The sequence below is a fragment of the Sinocyclocheilus rhinocerous genome, unplaced genomic scaffold (genome assembly GCF_001515625.1).
Source record: "Sinocyclocheilus rhinocerous isolate Xijiao unplaced genomic scaffold, SAMN03320098_v1.1 scaffold946, whole genome shotgun sequence".
NCBI lineage: Eukaryota > Metazoa > Chordata > Actinopteri > Cypriniformes > Cyprinidae > Sinocyclocheilus > Sinocyclocheilus rhinocerous.
Window position 1 is genome coordinate 1,819,626 of NW_015633151.1, and position 11,131 is coordinate 1,830,756.

At 39.4% G+C, this 11,131-nt stretch overlaps 1 protein-coding gene across 1 annotated transcript; it reads left to right on the top strand.

The window, feature by feature from the left end:
* Positions 1 to 569: 569 nt before the first annotated feature.
* has2 (hyaluronan synthase 2) lies at positions 570 to 10,720 on the top strand. The gene is made up of 4 exons (XM_016556378.1): positions 570 to 1,021; positions 5,388 to 6,014; positions 8,168 to 8,269; positions 9,489 to 10,720. The coding sequence occupies exons 2-4, from the start codon at positions 5,388 to 5,390 to the stop codon at positions 10,416 to 10,418; spliced, it is 1,659 nt and encodes a 552-aa protein (XP_016411864.1). The 5' UTR covers positions 570 to 1,021; the 3' UTR covers positions 10,419 to 10,720.
* Positions 10,721 to 11,131: the final 411 nt, after the last annotated feature.

Genomic DNA, 11,131 nt, shown 5'->3' on the forward strand with positions numbered 1-11,131 from the left:
ATCAGTTTTGCAAATCAACTTTCACTGCTGTGAATGTGAACAGATTTAGAATTGTGTGGCGCACTCTTGTGGTAAATATGTGTGTTGCGCCTCCTGCCCTCACAATCACAAGCGCCACTGAGAATCAATGACCATCAAAAAATTCTCAGGCGTGTTTGATTAACTGTATTTTACTAAAAATTGGCAAAATAGCGACTGATTTTTAATGCATTTAGGTAGATAATACTCAGAATGTTCCAAAACACATTTTTTTGTTTGTATGCATTTGGTAAGAATTAATTCATTTATTTTTCATAGTTATTCCTAGTAATTATTATTTCATAATTAATAGTTTTAATAATTTAATGTTATATTTATTTAATTTTTTTAGAAATATCTCCACAGCTTGCCGTTTTTTAGCAGAAGACTGTTTGGCTAAATGCTTGATTAACTCATACCCACCCCCATTTCGGAAGTTTGAATGGGCAGCACTTTTTTTCTCTTAGATGTTCACTCCTCCTCGCACCCGAACCAACCCCCTTATTAAAACAAGTCCAAAACCCTGCCCGGTTAAAAGAGTCTTACAAATGTATGGCTTACAGGAAGCATAAAGTTAAAGCGTCTGGAAGAAATTAGACGCAGAAAAGGACAGTTCACTGCTTCAACCTGTATGCTTGGAAAAACTTGAATGAGTTGCATTTTTAGTCACCAACATTGACTACTGTTGGATAACTTTTATTCTTTTAACAGCTGACAACGTCAGAATGAACTGCCAAGATGCTCCAGCAGACCTCATCACAGCAGACTGATGCAAACTACACTATATAATGTATTGGAGGAGGCGAGAAACTTGAATGTTCATTCGTTTTATGGAAAACGTGGATACTGCACATCTTTGTTTTTAGATGCTCCATGCCGGTGTCTTCTGTATTTTACCCAAAAACTTGCATTGGAAGTTTTGTCCAGTGTCTGGAGCGTGCAGAGCCTCGTCGGACAGCATCCCTGTTAAACTAACGGGACATCTCCACACAGCTGCTCCAAGGTACTGTATGATCATGATTCATTTAATGGGTAACTAGTTCGAATGATACACGTTGTTCTGTTAGATGAGTAGTTTCTTTGCATGCATTTCATGTTGCTACAGAGTTATTTTAAACAATCATAAGGGTAGGGGGTACATTTGAATGAACGGAGTTCAGCCATAAGTGATTGCAATACCTTCACGTGCCAATTTTTTCAAAGTCCAACAGGTTGTAGCAGCCCGTTTAATTTCACCATATATCTGAATAACACGACTCAACAGTACAGCTGATAAAGAACAGCAGATATTTTATCTGGAATAGTATTCATGTAGCCTACTTCGTATTTGCTTCTCTTGAATCATTGTTGGTAAACCTGTGCACATCAGCTGCTCTTTCTGACAGGTTTCATATTTTTACATTATTACAAATGCTATTTCCTCAATAACAGTGAGGTTACTAAACAATGTCAGCTTGATATATTTAAAACATTTATTCAGTATTTGCGATTCTACCAGGGCTATAGGCTAATTAAATAACATGGACCCTCTGACCAATAACTGAGCAGAAAAGATATTGCGCGCAATCCAGCAGCAGCCGTAAAACTGAGGGTGACGCAATCTACTAATGATGCGTAATGACGCTTTTCAGTAGTCTCCCTCAGGAGATTTCATGGTAATATGTGAAACAAATGGATAATATAAACTAAACAGAACCTTTTCTACACTTGTCGTTTTTATGTAAGCACAATTTCGGGAAGCAATTTTTATTGCCTTTTATTGTCCTTATTTCTAAAATGGTTTAAAAAAGTGATAGAGCCTAGTGTAAACTGATATGTATAATTTTCGACGGCACAATCCAAAACTAATCCTAAACTTTCAAGCAGTCTACTATTGCCATGGTAACCTCTTCAAGCCAACAGAACTTTTGTTCATCAGCTTCTTTTGTATTTTGATCTGGCTAACTTGTAATCTAATTATGCGGTTGTTTGAAAAGGCTACTGAAACGTACATATACTTGTATGTTACAAGAATACACGCTTTTGTTTTGACTTTCTTTGGGGGGTTCAAGCCTTAATTAGAGGGGTCAGACCTCCCAATGCCAACAATGAGTTGCATGCTGCTTAAACATACATGAATTCCTCCTTAAAACGATAGTTTCTCAGATGTTTCCCCAAACATTTGCATTTTCATAATGTATCTTTACAGTCATCTAATCTTCAAAGTTATCATATGAGGCACTGATCATATAATGGGAAAAGCTGTGCAGTATCTTAGCACTACAGCTTCTAATTCTCATTTCAAAATTATAGCCACCATTGATAACATTTTACCTCCGAAATGCTACTTTGATATAATTGGATGCCAAAGTTTGCTGTTGTAAATGTGCAGGGTGTGTGACTGTGTCATTGAAAATTAGGCTGCCGTTGGTAAGATAAGACCCAGCTGTTCACCACAGTCTACTACAGGCAGCAGGAGTTGTGTCAAGTCCAGGGGACTTCTAGTGGCCAAAGTTCATACAATAACCTAATTGCAGTTAGCCCTCAAGGCACTTATAACAACTTGTGGAAATGCCACATTATTTCTTCTGACAGTCTTAGCCATTAGAAAAACATTGTTTTATTTTGGGACTAAAGGTGATACCTAGTGAGGTATGAGAGTCCTGGAAGGTTGAAAGGTAGAAACAGACCTGGAGGCAGAATTTAGCACTAAGCCAGGCGGCCTGAACAGCAGCGAACATGGCGGCCACAGTGTCTGACAAGGCCACACCACAGAGCCGTGGCAGAGTGATGGATGTGTCTCAGTGCTGGTGGTTGGATAGTTCCTCTGGGAGGCGGCCGTGGCAGTTCCCCAAGTTCCCCACCATCTCAGAACCACCCACTTCGGAGAAGCAGAAGCTTCCTCCAATGCCTGGGAATACACTGGAGTATCTCAGATGGGCAGGACGTGCCACAAGGCAGTGTCTCTAGTTTTGTGTCAGTGCCAAAATTCCCACCAACACAATTTCAGTGAAACAACTTGAGTTTATTCTACCATCTTTGCTAGGAAGTTTGCATCAGTCTTTGAAAGCTATCTTTCTTTTTTGAGTATTTTAAGTTATTTTATTTTATATTTTATTTGTTTTTATTATTTCATATTTGAATATCTAAATTAAAATAGGATAGATTACAAAGGATCAACAGATCACCTAAGTACTTTTTTGCTAATTTTGGAAGACAATTCTCACAGGATCCACTGTTGCTAAATAAAAATGATCCCCTACTTTTCTATCCAATTTCACCAAAAGGAGTGTTAAGCTCTGAGCCGTGGATTTCCTGCCTCGTTGATGGCCCTTCACAAGTTATTTTGTTTCAAATGAAGCTTTGTCTAAAGGAAACTCCTCCAGATCTGAGGATGAAGATGAACAAATCCTCTGTCTCTATTAAGCTACACAATCTACCTCCCCCTACGTTCAAGCATAGTGTAAAAATCCTCTCTAAATGAATAATATTTCTATACATATATAATATAAAAGAAGCAAACTCATTTTCTGATGGCATTCAGGGGACATTACAGGTCTGGGTCTCTTTTGGCTAGTGCGAATGTACTTTTCCTGGACTGTAATATTTCATCTACCTTCAAAGCTATAGTTTTCCCCATTGAGGATGATTCAACTATCAGTGATCCTTGACAATTTGTATCTCCTCCCTGCTCTGTTGGATCACAGCCAGATAACATACATGAGATAATATATATGACATATAGGCAACTAGTAATGCAAACAAAAACATGATATATTATTAACATTATATATACACATATAACTGTTGTTCTAGAATGATAACAACAAAGATAACAATAACTATATTAGCATTCACAACAAGGGATGATTCCATTGTTTATTATTAGTGCATGCTGAAGTTTTGTCATATTAAATGTTCTCTAAAGTTAGGTGAATTCTGTTTGAATGTTGTGGTTATCGTTCTGGGGGGAAAAAATTCCAACAATATCGTTACTCTGTGTCATTATCATTATTGTTGTGGTTTGGGCTTCCTTATTCACATAGAATGACTTTATATTTATCGTCCTTGGTGTGAACGAGCCAAATTACCATATTTCATTCAGTCAGACAAAATCTACTGATGGCAAATGTTTCACACAGGACCATTTCATCGACGGGATTATCTAATGGGGTGCACACACCCATTCACAACAAGATGAGTCAATCTGCACATGTAAACCCTGCACATTCATCCTTAGAGATGCAAAGCCTTTACCAATTTGTACAAAAATGAGAAATTAGGTCCTCGACAAAGACAGCGATGCTTCAGATATCCTGTACAGCCATGATAAGTGTTAGTGTCCTCTAAGGTGTGGGCTACATTTTGTCTTGTCAGCAGTCTTAGCACTTTCAAATGAGCCGTTTGGGTTCATCTAGAGTTTAAACAAGACATGAAAGCAGGTTTGGGGATACCCTGAGAGCAGTACAGGCGTTTGAGACATTAACACCACATGCTCCCCTTAATCCAACAGGTTTGCACGTGTCTATGTGGATAAGGTGGGGTTTGGAGGGTCCAGAGGGCCTCGTAAACATGCGGGATGACGTTAAAGGCTGTGACACGTGCCAGTTAGACTCACACTGTGCTGTAGTCCATCATATCAACCTCCCTCCCAGGCCAGAACCGCTTTATAATCTAAACCAAGAGGGACGATATCAAAGAAGAAACAAGATTTGAGTCGATAAAACAAGACGCCATCATTAATACAATGGCTGTGTTCAGCAGTAATAAGACAGAGGGTCTTTAGTAGAGCCCTCTGAAATCAAAATTTCACTGTTCATGCGTTCCCACGGAGATATAAACAGATGATGTCAGAGGGTGGTGCTGCATAGTCAGGTCTGCCAAGCAGATGGGGAACTGCATTAGTAAGGAAACTTGGAACAAATGGTCATAAAGACCGCTCAGATATTCAGAAGAGGAGGAAAGAGGAAGAAATAGGATGCCGTCTGAAATATACTGTCACTTATGCGGCGAGAACAGATGCATCTATTTTATGCTTCCATACGAGCAAAAGTCTGTCATCGTCACCACAAAGCTGTCCACACATTTGCTTTAATTTCATTTATGAGTGCTGTCCATGAAGTTGTTCTAAAAGGGATGGCTCTGCCAAAAATTTAAATAGTGTGTTCATTTACCCACCCTCATGCCATTCCAAACCTGTATGACTAGTTCAAGAAGATATTCTGAAGAACAGTCTTTGTCTGTTCAATAAAAGTCAATTGGGTCCAAAACAACATTGGACGTTCAAACTTTAATTGTATTGACCAAAAGCAGTTCTTCAGAAGAACGTATTTGGTCCAGTTGTTGTAAATCAAAATATTCACCCCTCAATGTCCTATTGTTGTTTTCAGATGAGATGTGATAAAGTGATCACCTACTTGAGGATTGTTGGGACGACGCTGTTCGGCATTTCGCTGCTTGTGGGAATCTCTACTGCTTATATCATGGGGTATAAGCTCATAACGACTGCAGGCAACTACTTGTCCTTTGGTCTTTATGGGGCAATTCTAGTCGTTCACCTCATCATCCAGAGCTTGTTTGCTCTACTGGAACACAGGAACATGAAACGTTCCCTGGAAACACCGATCAAACTCAACAAATCACTGGCCCTTTGCATCGCAGCTTATCAGGAAGACCCCAACTACCTGAAAAAGTGTTTATTATCAGTGAAAAGGCTCACCTACCCTGGAATAAAGGTTATTATGGTTATCGACGGGAACAATGATGATGACTGCTACATGATGGAGATCTTTCGGGACATCATGGGCCGGGACAAGGCATCCACATACATTTGGAAAAGCAACTACCACCAGAAAGGAACGGAGGAAACCGAAGAATCGTATGCTGAGAGCTTGCAGCACGTTTCTCGCCTGGTTCTCAACAATAAGTGTGTGTGCATCATGCAGAAGTGGGGCGGGAAGAGGGAGGTCATGTACACCGCCTTCAAAGCCCTGGGAAGAAGTGTCGACTACGTACAGGTGAGTCTATCTCTCTCAGGCGGCTCAAGCCTTGCCTAGCCAAGTACACGAGGGCAACACAGGCAAATTGTACAAAGAAGCTTTTGTGACTCCAAAAGTGGATGCTAGGCTGAAGCATGTAGTGCACTGAGAGTGAGGAAAATACATTCCTGGTTAACACTGATGCTGTTCATTGAGGGACTTCTGTGGGAATTCGTTTGCATATCTCGGGGATATTTCTGGCATTTCCAGAACAGATCGCTGGTATTTTCCATGAGATCTTTCGGGACATCATGGGCCGGGACAAGGCAGCCACATACATTTGGAAAAGCAACTACCACCAGAAAGGAACGGAGGAAACCGAAGAATCGTATGCTGAGAGCTTGCAGCACGTTTCTCGCCTGGTTCTCAACAATAAGTGTGTGTGCATCATGCAGAAGTGGGGCGGGAAGAGGGAGGTCATGTACACCGCCTTCAAAGCCCTGGGAAGAAGTGTCGACTACGTACAGGTGAGTCTATCTCTCTCAGGCGGCTCAAGCCTTGCCTAGCCAAGTACACGAGGGCAACACAGGCAAATTGTACAAAGAAGCTTTTGTGACTCCAAAAGTGGATGCTAGGCTGAAGCATGTAGTGCACTGAGAGTGAGGAAAATACATTCCTGGTTAACACTGATGCTGTTCATTGAGGGACTTCTGTGGGAATTCGTTTGCATATCTCGGGGATATTTCTGGCATTTCCAGAACAGATCGCTGGTATTTTCCATGCCATCTCGGAGCACATACTATTAGCTCATGACGTTGAGTGGTTATTTAGCTCAAGGGAACGTGTCACATAAATACATGTTCATAAATAAGTCACATAAATACATTAAACCCCCTAGGACCTTTTCTGTGGTGGTTTATTCTAAACATATAATTCCCGCTCCTGAATTTTTACAAGCTCCAAACAAAGGAGGCTAATTATTTAGGAGAATTTTACAGTTGAGAACAACTGTATACATGTGTTTTCACATCACAAAATAGACTTTCTCTGGCTTTGGTAGAACGCTACGTGAGAATATTTACTTTTGTTCAAACTATGTGCAACAAAATGTCTTTCTGAAGATTTATCAGCAAAACTAATGATCAAATGTCCTCTTATGTAATCCAAACAATTGTGAAATCGCTTTTGATGTAAGAAAGATTCAAGCTCACCAAACTCAAAACCTAGAAGAACATCTGAACGTCGGTTCTCACAGAACATGTTTTTGCATTTCAGTTAGTTGTTTTTCTATGTAAATATACACTACATATTTGGCCGTTTGATGCATAAACATCACATTTTTGAAAAGCTGCGTCAAGTTGAAAATTAAGTACGTGTTCTGTGTGAACAGTCTCTGAGAAGGTAAACCTGAAGCTGTCATTTATGGGTAATTTTGTGAAGGCTCCCTTGTATACTGAACAAATGATGTTATTTTATCCACATGCCACCTGGTTCCAATGAGATCCCTGGCCTTTGCTCTGAGTGTAGAGGCCTAATTGTGTTTAACTTATCACTGATCTTTCTACCTGGCCTGTGGTTAGTCTCACTATGGGGTTTAGTTGTAAAAGCAAAGTGGCATACATGACTTTCCCCGGAAAAGGCGAGATAACTTCTGGGCGATGCTTGCTTAATGTTTTAATGTTAGAACACTTAAACCAAATCTCTACTAAAATTTGAACAGTGTGTGCTCGTGTTTGATAAACCTACATTTTTGACCCTATAACTGAACATGTAAGCCAGAACTTTAAATGGAAAATTAAATTAAAAATGTAAATAAATTAAAATGACCTCCGGGAGAGATTGATATACTTGTCCCAATATATTTAGCAGCACGTTTGATTCATCGTGACCACTCAAACAAAGACAAGCTGGTTTCTATAGATGTGATTGTGGAAAAAAATTATATTTGCACCAAAGATAAATCTTTTCGAAGGAACACATGTCATATTAATGATAATATTAGGCATTATATAGGTATTAGGTATTATATAGGTATTATTTAGATATTAGGTGATGCATCAGTGCATGTAGTGCAAACACTGGTTTAACTGAATTTTTAGGAGAACATTTTGTTCAAACATATGTAAATTTTTATTTTTAAAGGTAAATCTTGTGTATCCTTTATTGATGTATGTATATTGTGCTGGATGCAGGTATGTGATTCAGACACCATGTTGGACCCGGCCTCCTCAGTGGAGATGGTGAAGGTTCTGGAAGAAGATCCCATGGTTGGAGGAGTAGGTGGAGATGTACAGGTATGTGTTCTCTTGCAGTTTTAATGTATCCATCTACAGCATCAAGAATTTACATGACATAAGCATATATAGGCATTTTTTCATTAACTTTAAAAATGTCCAAAGTTGCGTTTTAGTGGAAGTCAATCAATCCAATCAATCAATCAATCAATCAATCAATCAATCAATCAATCAATCAATCTCTTTAAAACTGGGGGGAAGAAATGCTGTTCATTCTGAGAAGTCATTATTTGTTTGTAGATACCATTTGGTTTGATATTTTAGCTAAAGCAGTGACAAGTGCCATTGTATAATATCCATGTGGGAAATTCTTCCTTTTGATATTTAATGGATTTGCTATTATAAATCTGTACTTTTACTTTTACTTAATGTATATTATGAATATGTATATGTATATGTTTTTTTTTTGTGATTGTGAAAGTTTTGTCGGCCTTTTGTCCATGTGATAAAGTTTTGTAATTGTGAGTGAACCTGCTGTAACGCAAGACAAATTTCAGACCTTGTCTGACAATAAAGTTGTATCGTATCGTATCGTATCATATCGTATTTTAGGCCTGGTTTTACAGACAGGGCTTAGATTAAGCCAGGATTAGGCTATAGGTCAATTAGGACATTTAAGTAACTTTTATAAATGTTCCTTAGACAAAAACTGCTGATGTGCATCTTGAGACAAACCAATGGAACTGACATATTTTAAGATCTGTCAGTGCAAGTTTCTTCCAGTTAAAACAACTCAGACATGCATTTTAGTCTGGGACTAGGCTTAAATCTATGAAACCGCAGGTTAGACTTAAAGAAAACATACTGATTGTGGGTTACATACAGAGTAAGACTTCAGTATAGCTACATGGACTGAAAAAAATCTGTGTAACATCTGAATTCAGGCTTTTCCCCCACTCCAGTCTTCAGATTTATAGTCAGGGCAGTTGTTGTTTTTTGGGGTGGAGGAGGCAGGGTGAATCGATAAAGTTGTTCAAAGTACTTAAATATACTATTTTTGTGTTCATATGTCAACAGAAATGCATATTACTGTGCATCCTGTACAAAGAGCCTTTAGATCTTTACTAGTTTCTCACGGTTCTTTAGTGTTTCAATCTACATTCTGTGTTATTTCCATACATCTATGTGGCAGGTGACCAAGACATACATATGTCATTCTGTATGTTGAACTATAGATTCCCTTTGAATTTTAACCCTGTTTGTTATTCTGTCCCTCTAGATTCTGAACAAATACGAATCGTGGGTCTCCTTCCTCAGCAGTGTGAGATATTGGATGGCGTTCAACATCGAAAGAGCTTGCCAGTCATATTTCGGGTGCGTTCAATGTATCAGCGGGCCCTTGGGGATGTACAGGAACTCCCTGCTTCATGAGTTCCTGGAGGACTGGTACAATCAGACATTCATGGGAAGCCACTGCAGTTTCGGCGATGACCGCCACCTGACCAACCGAGTCCTGAGCCTGGGATATGCCACGAAATACACCGCCCGCTCCAAGTGCTTGACCGAGACACCCATTACCTACTTACGCTGGCTCAACCAGCAGACCCGCTGGAGTAAATCGTATTTCAGAGAGTGGCTTTACAACGCCATGTGGTTTCACAAGCACCACTTGTGGATGACCTACGAAGCCGTCATCACCGGCTTCTTCCCCTTCTTTCTCATCGCCACTGCGATCCAGCTCTTCTACCAGGGCAGGATCTGGAATATCCTTCTGTTCCTGCTGATCGTCCAGGTGGTGGCGCTCATCAAGTCTTCATTCGCCAGTTGCCTCCGCGGAAACATCGTCATGGTCTTCATGTCCTTCTACTCCGTGTTATACATGTCGAGTCTGCTACCGGCAAAGATGTTCGCAATAGCCACCATAAACAAATCTGGTTGGGGAACGTCTGGAAGGAAGACCGTGGTGGTGAACTTTATCGGACTTATTCCGATATCAGTTTGGTTCACCATTCTTTTTGTTGGCATTATTTATACAATAATCCAAGAGACACGAACGCCTTTTCCAGAGTCCGAAAAAGTCATTTTGATAATCGGCGCAATCGTGTATGCCAGCTACTGGGTCGTGTTCTTGACTTTGTACGCTGTCCTCATTATGAAGTGTGGCAAGAGGAAGAAAGGACAACAGTATGATATGGTTCTTGACGTATAGTATTTCCCAGTGCCCTTCGTCCTTTCTACGTTTACATTAAAAACAATCTCAGACTGCTATCTGAAGGTGGGCTGTCCACAGGTGACAGGAAGTCAAGATTGAGACATCATTGCTGCTGTGACTGTTACTAAGGATATTCCTTTGAAGTGATGGAGGAAAAACTTTGTAATATGTGAGCTTTGACACTCTTGATGTTTTAGTATTCCACCACCAAATGACAACTTCTTTGCACTTTCACGTTCACTCTCATTATGCATAATGCTTGATATAGAACTTTAAGGCACAAAATACCTCAGTGGTTATGTTTGCATTGTGTGAGTGTTTGGGATAGAGTCAGACGAGACTCATTTTTTTCTTAAGTAATTTATGATTTTTAATTTTAGCTTGGTTTTATATATATAAAATATATTATGTATACGTTTTTAAACTGAAATCCAAAACAGAACTTCTGAGTATTTTTTGATTGTGCTGTACTTTGTATTTGCATAATGTATTTTATTGCCATTTATATAGACTTTTATTTTTTGCTTTGCCACCAAAGATTCTCTATTTTCAATAAATATGAGGAAATGTAACTCTTCAAGACTTGCCTATCTGACCAAAATGTGAAATTAAGAAGCTGGATTTGTCTCTGTGATGACAACGATAAAAGGCAATTCATTGACTAGAAGGGCGATGAACCTGTGTTATTATAATAAGTAAGTATTACGTGG

Excerpts from the sequence above, each read along its gene's own strand:
- has2 (XM_016556378.1), top strand. The coding sequence starts at position 5,388 with ATGAGATGTGATAAAGTGATCACCTACTTGAGGATTGTTGGGACGACG. Across the intron at positions 6,015-8,167 it reads GAAGTGTCGACTACGTACAG|GTATGTGATTCAGACACCAT; the intron begins GTGAGTCTATCT and ends TGCTGGATGCAG. Across the intron at positions 8,270-9,488 it reads GAGTAGGTGGAGATGTACAG|ATTCTGAACAAATACGAATC; the intron begins GTATGTGTTCTC and ends CTGTCCCTCTAG.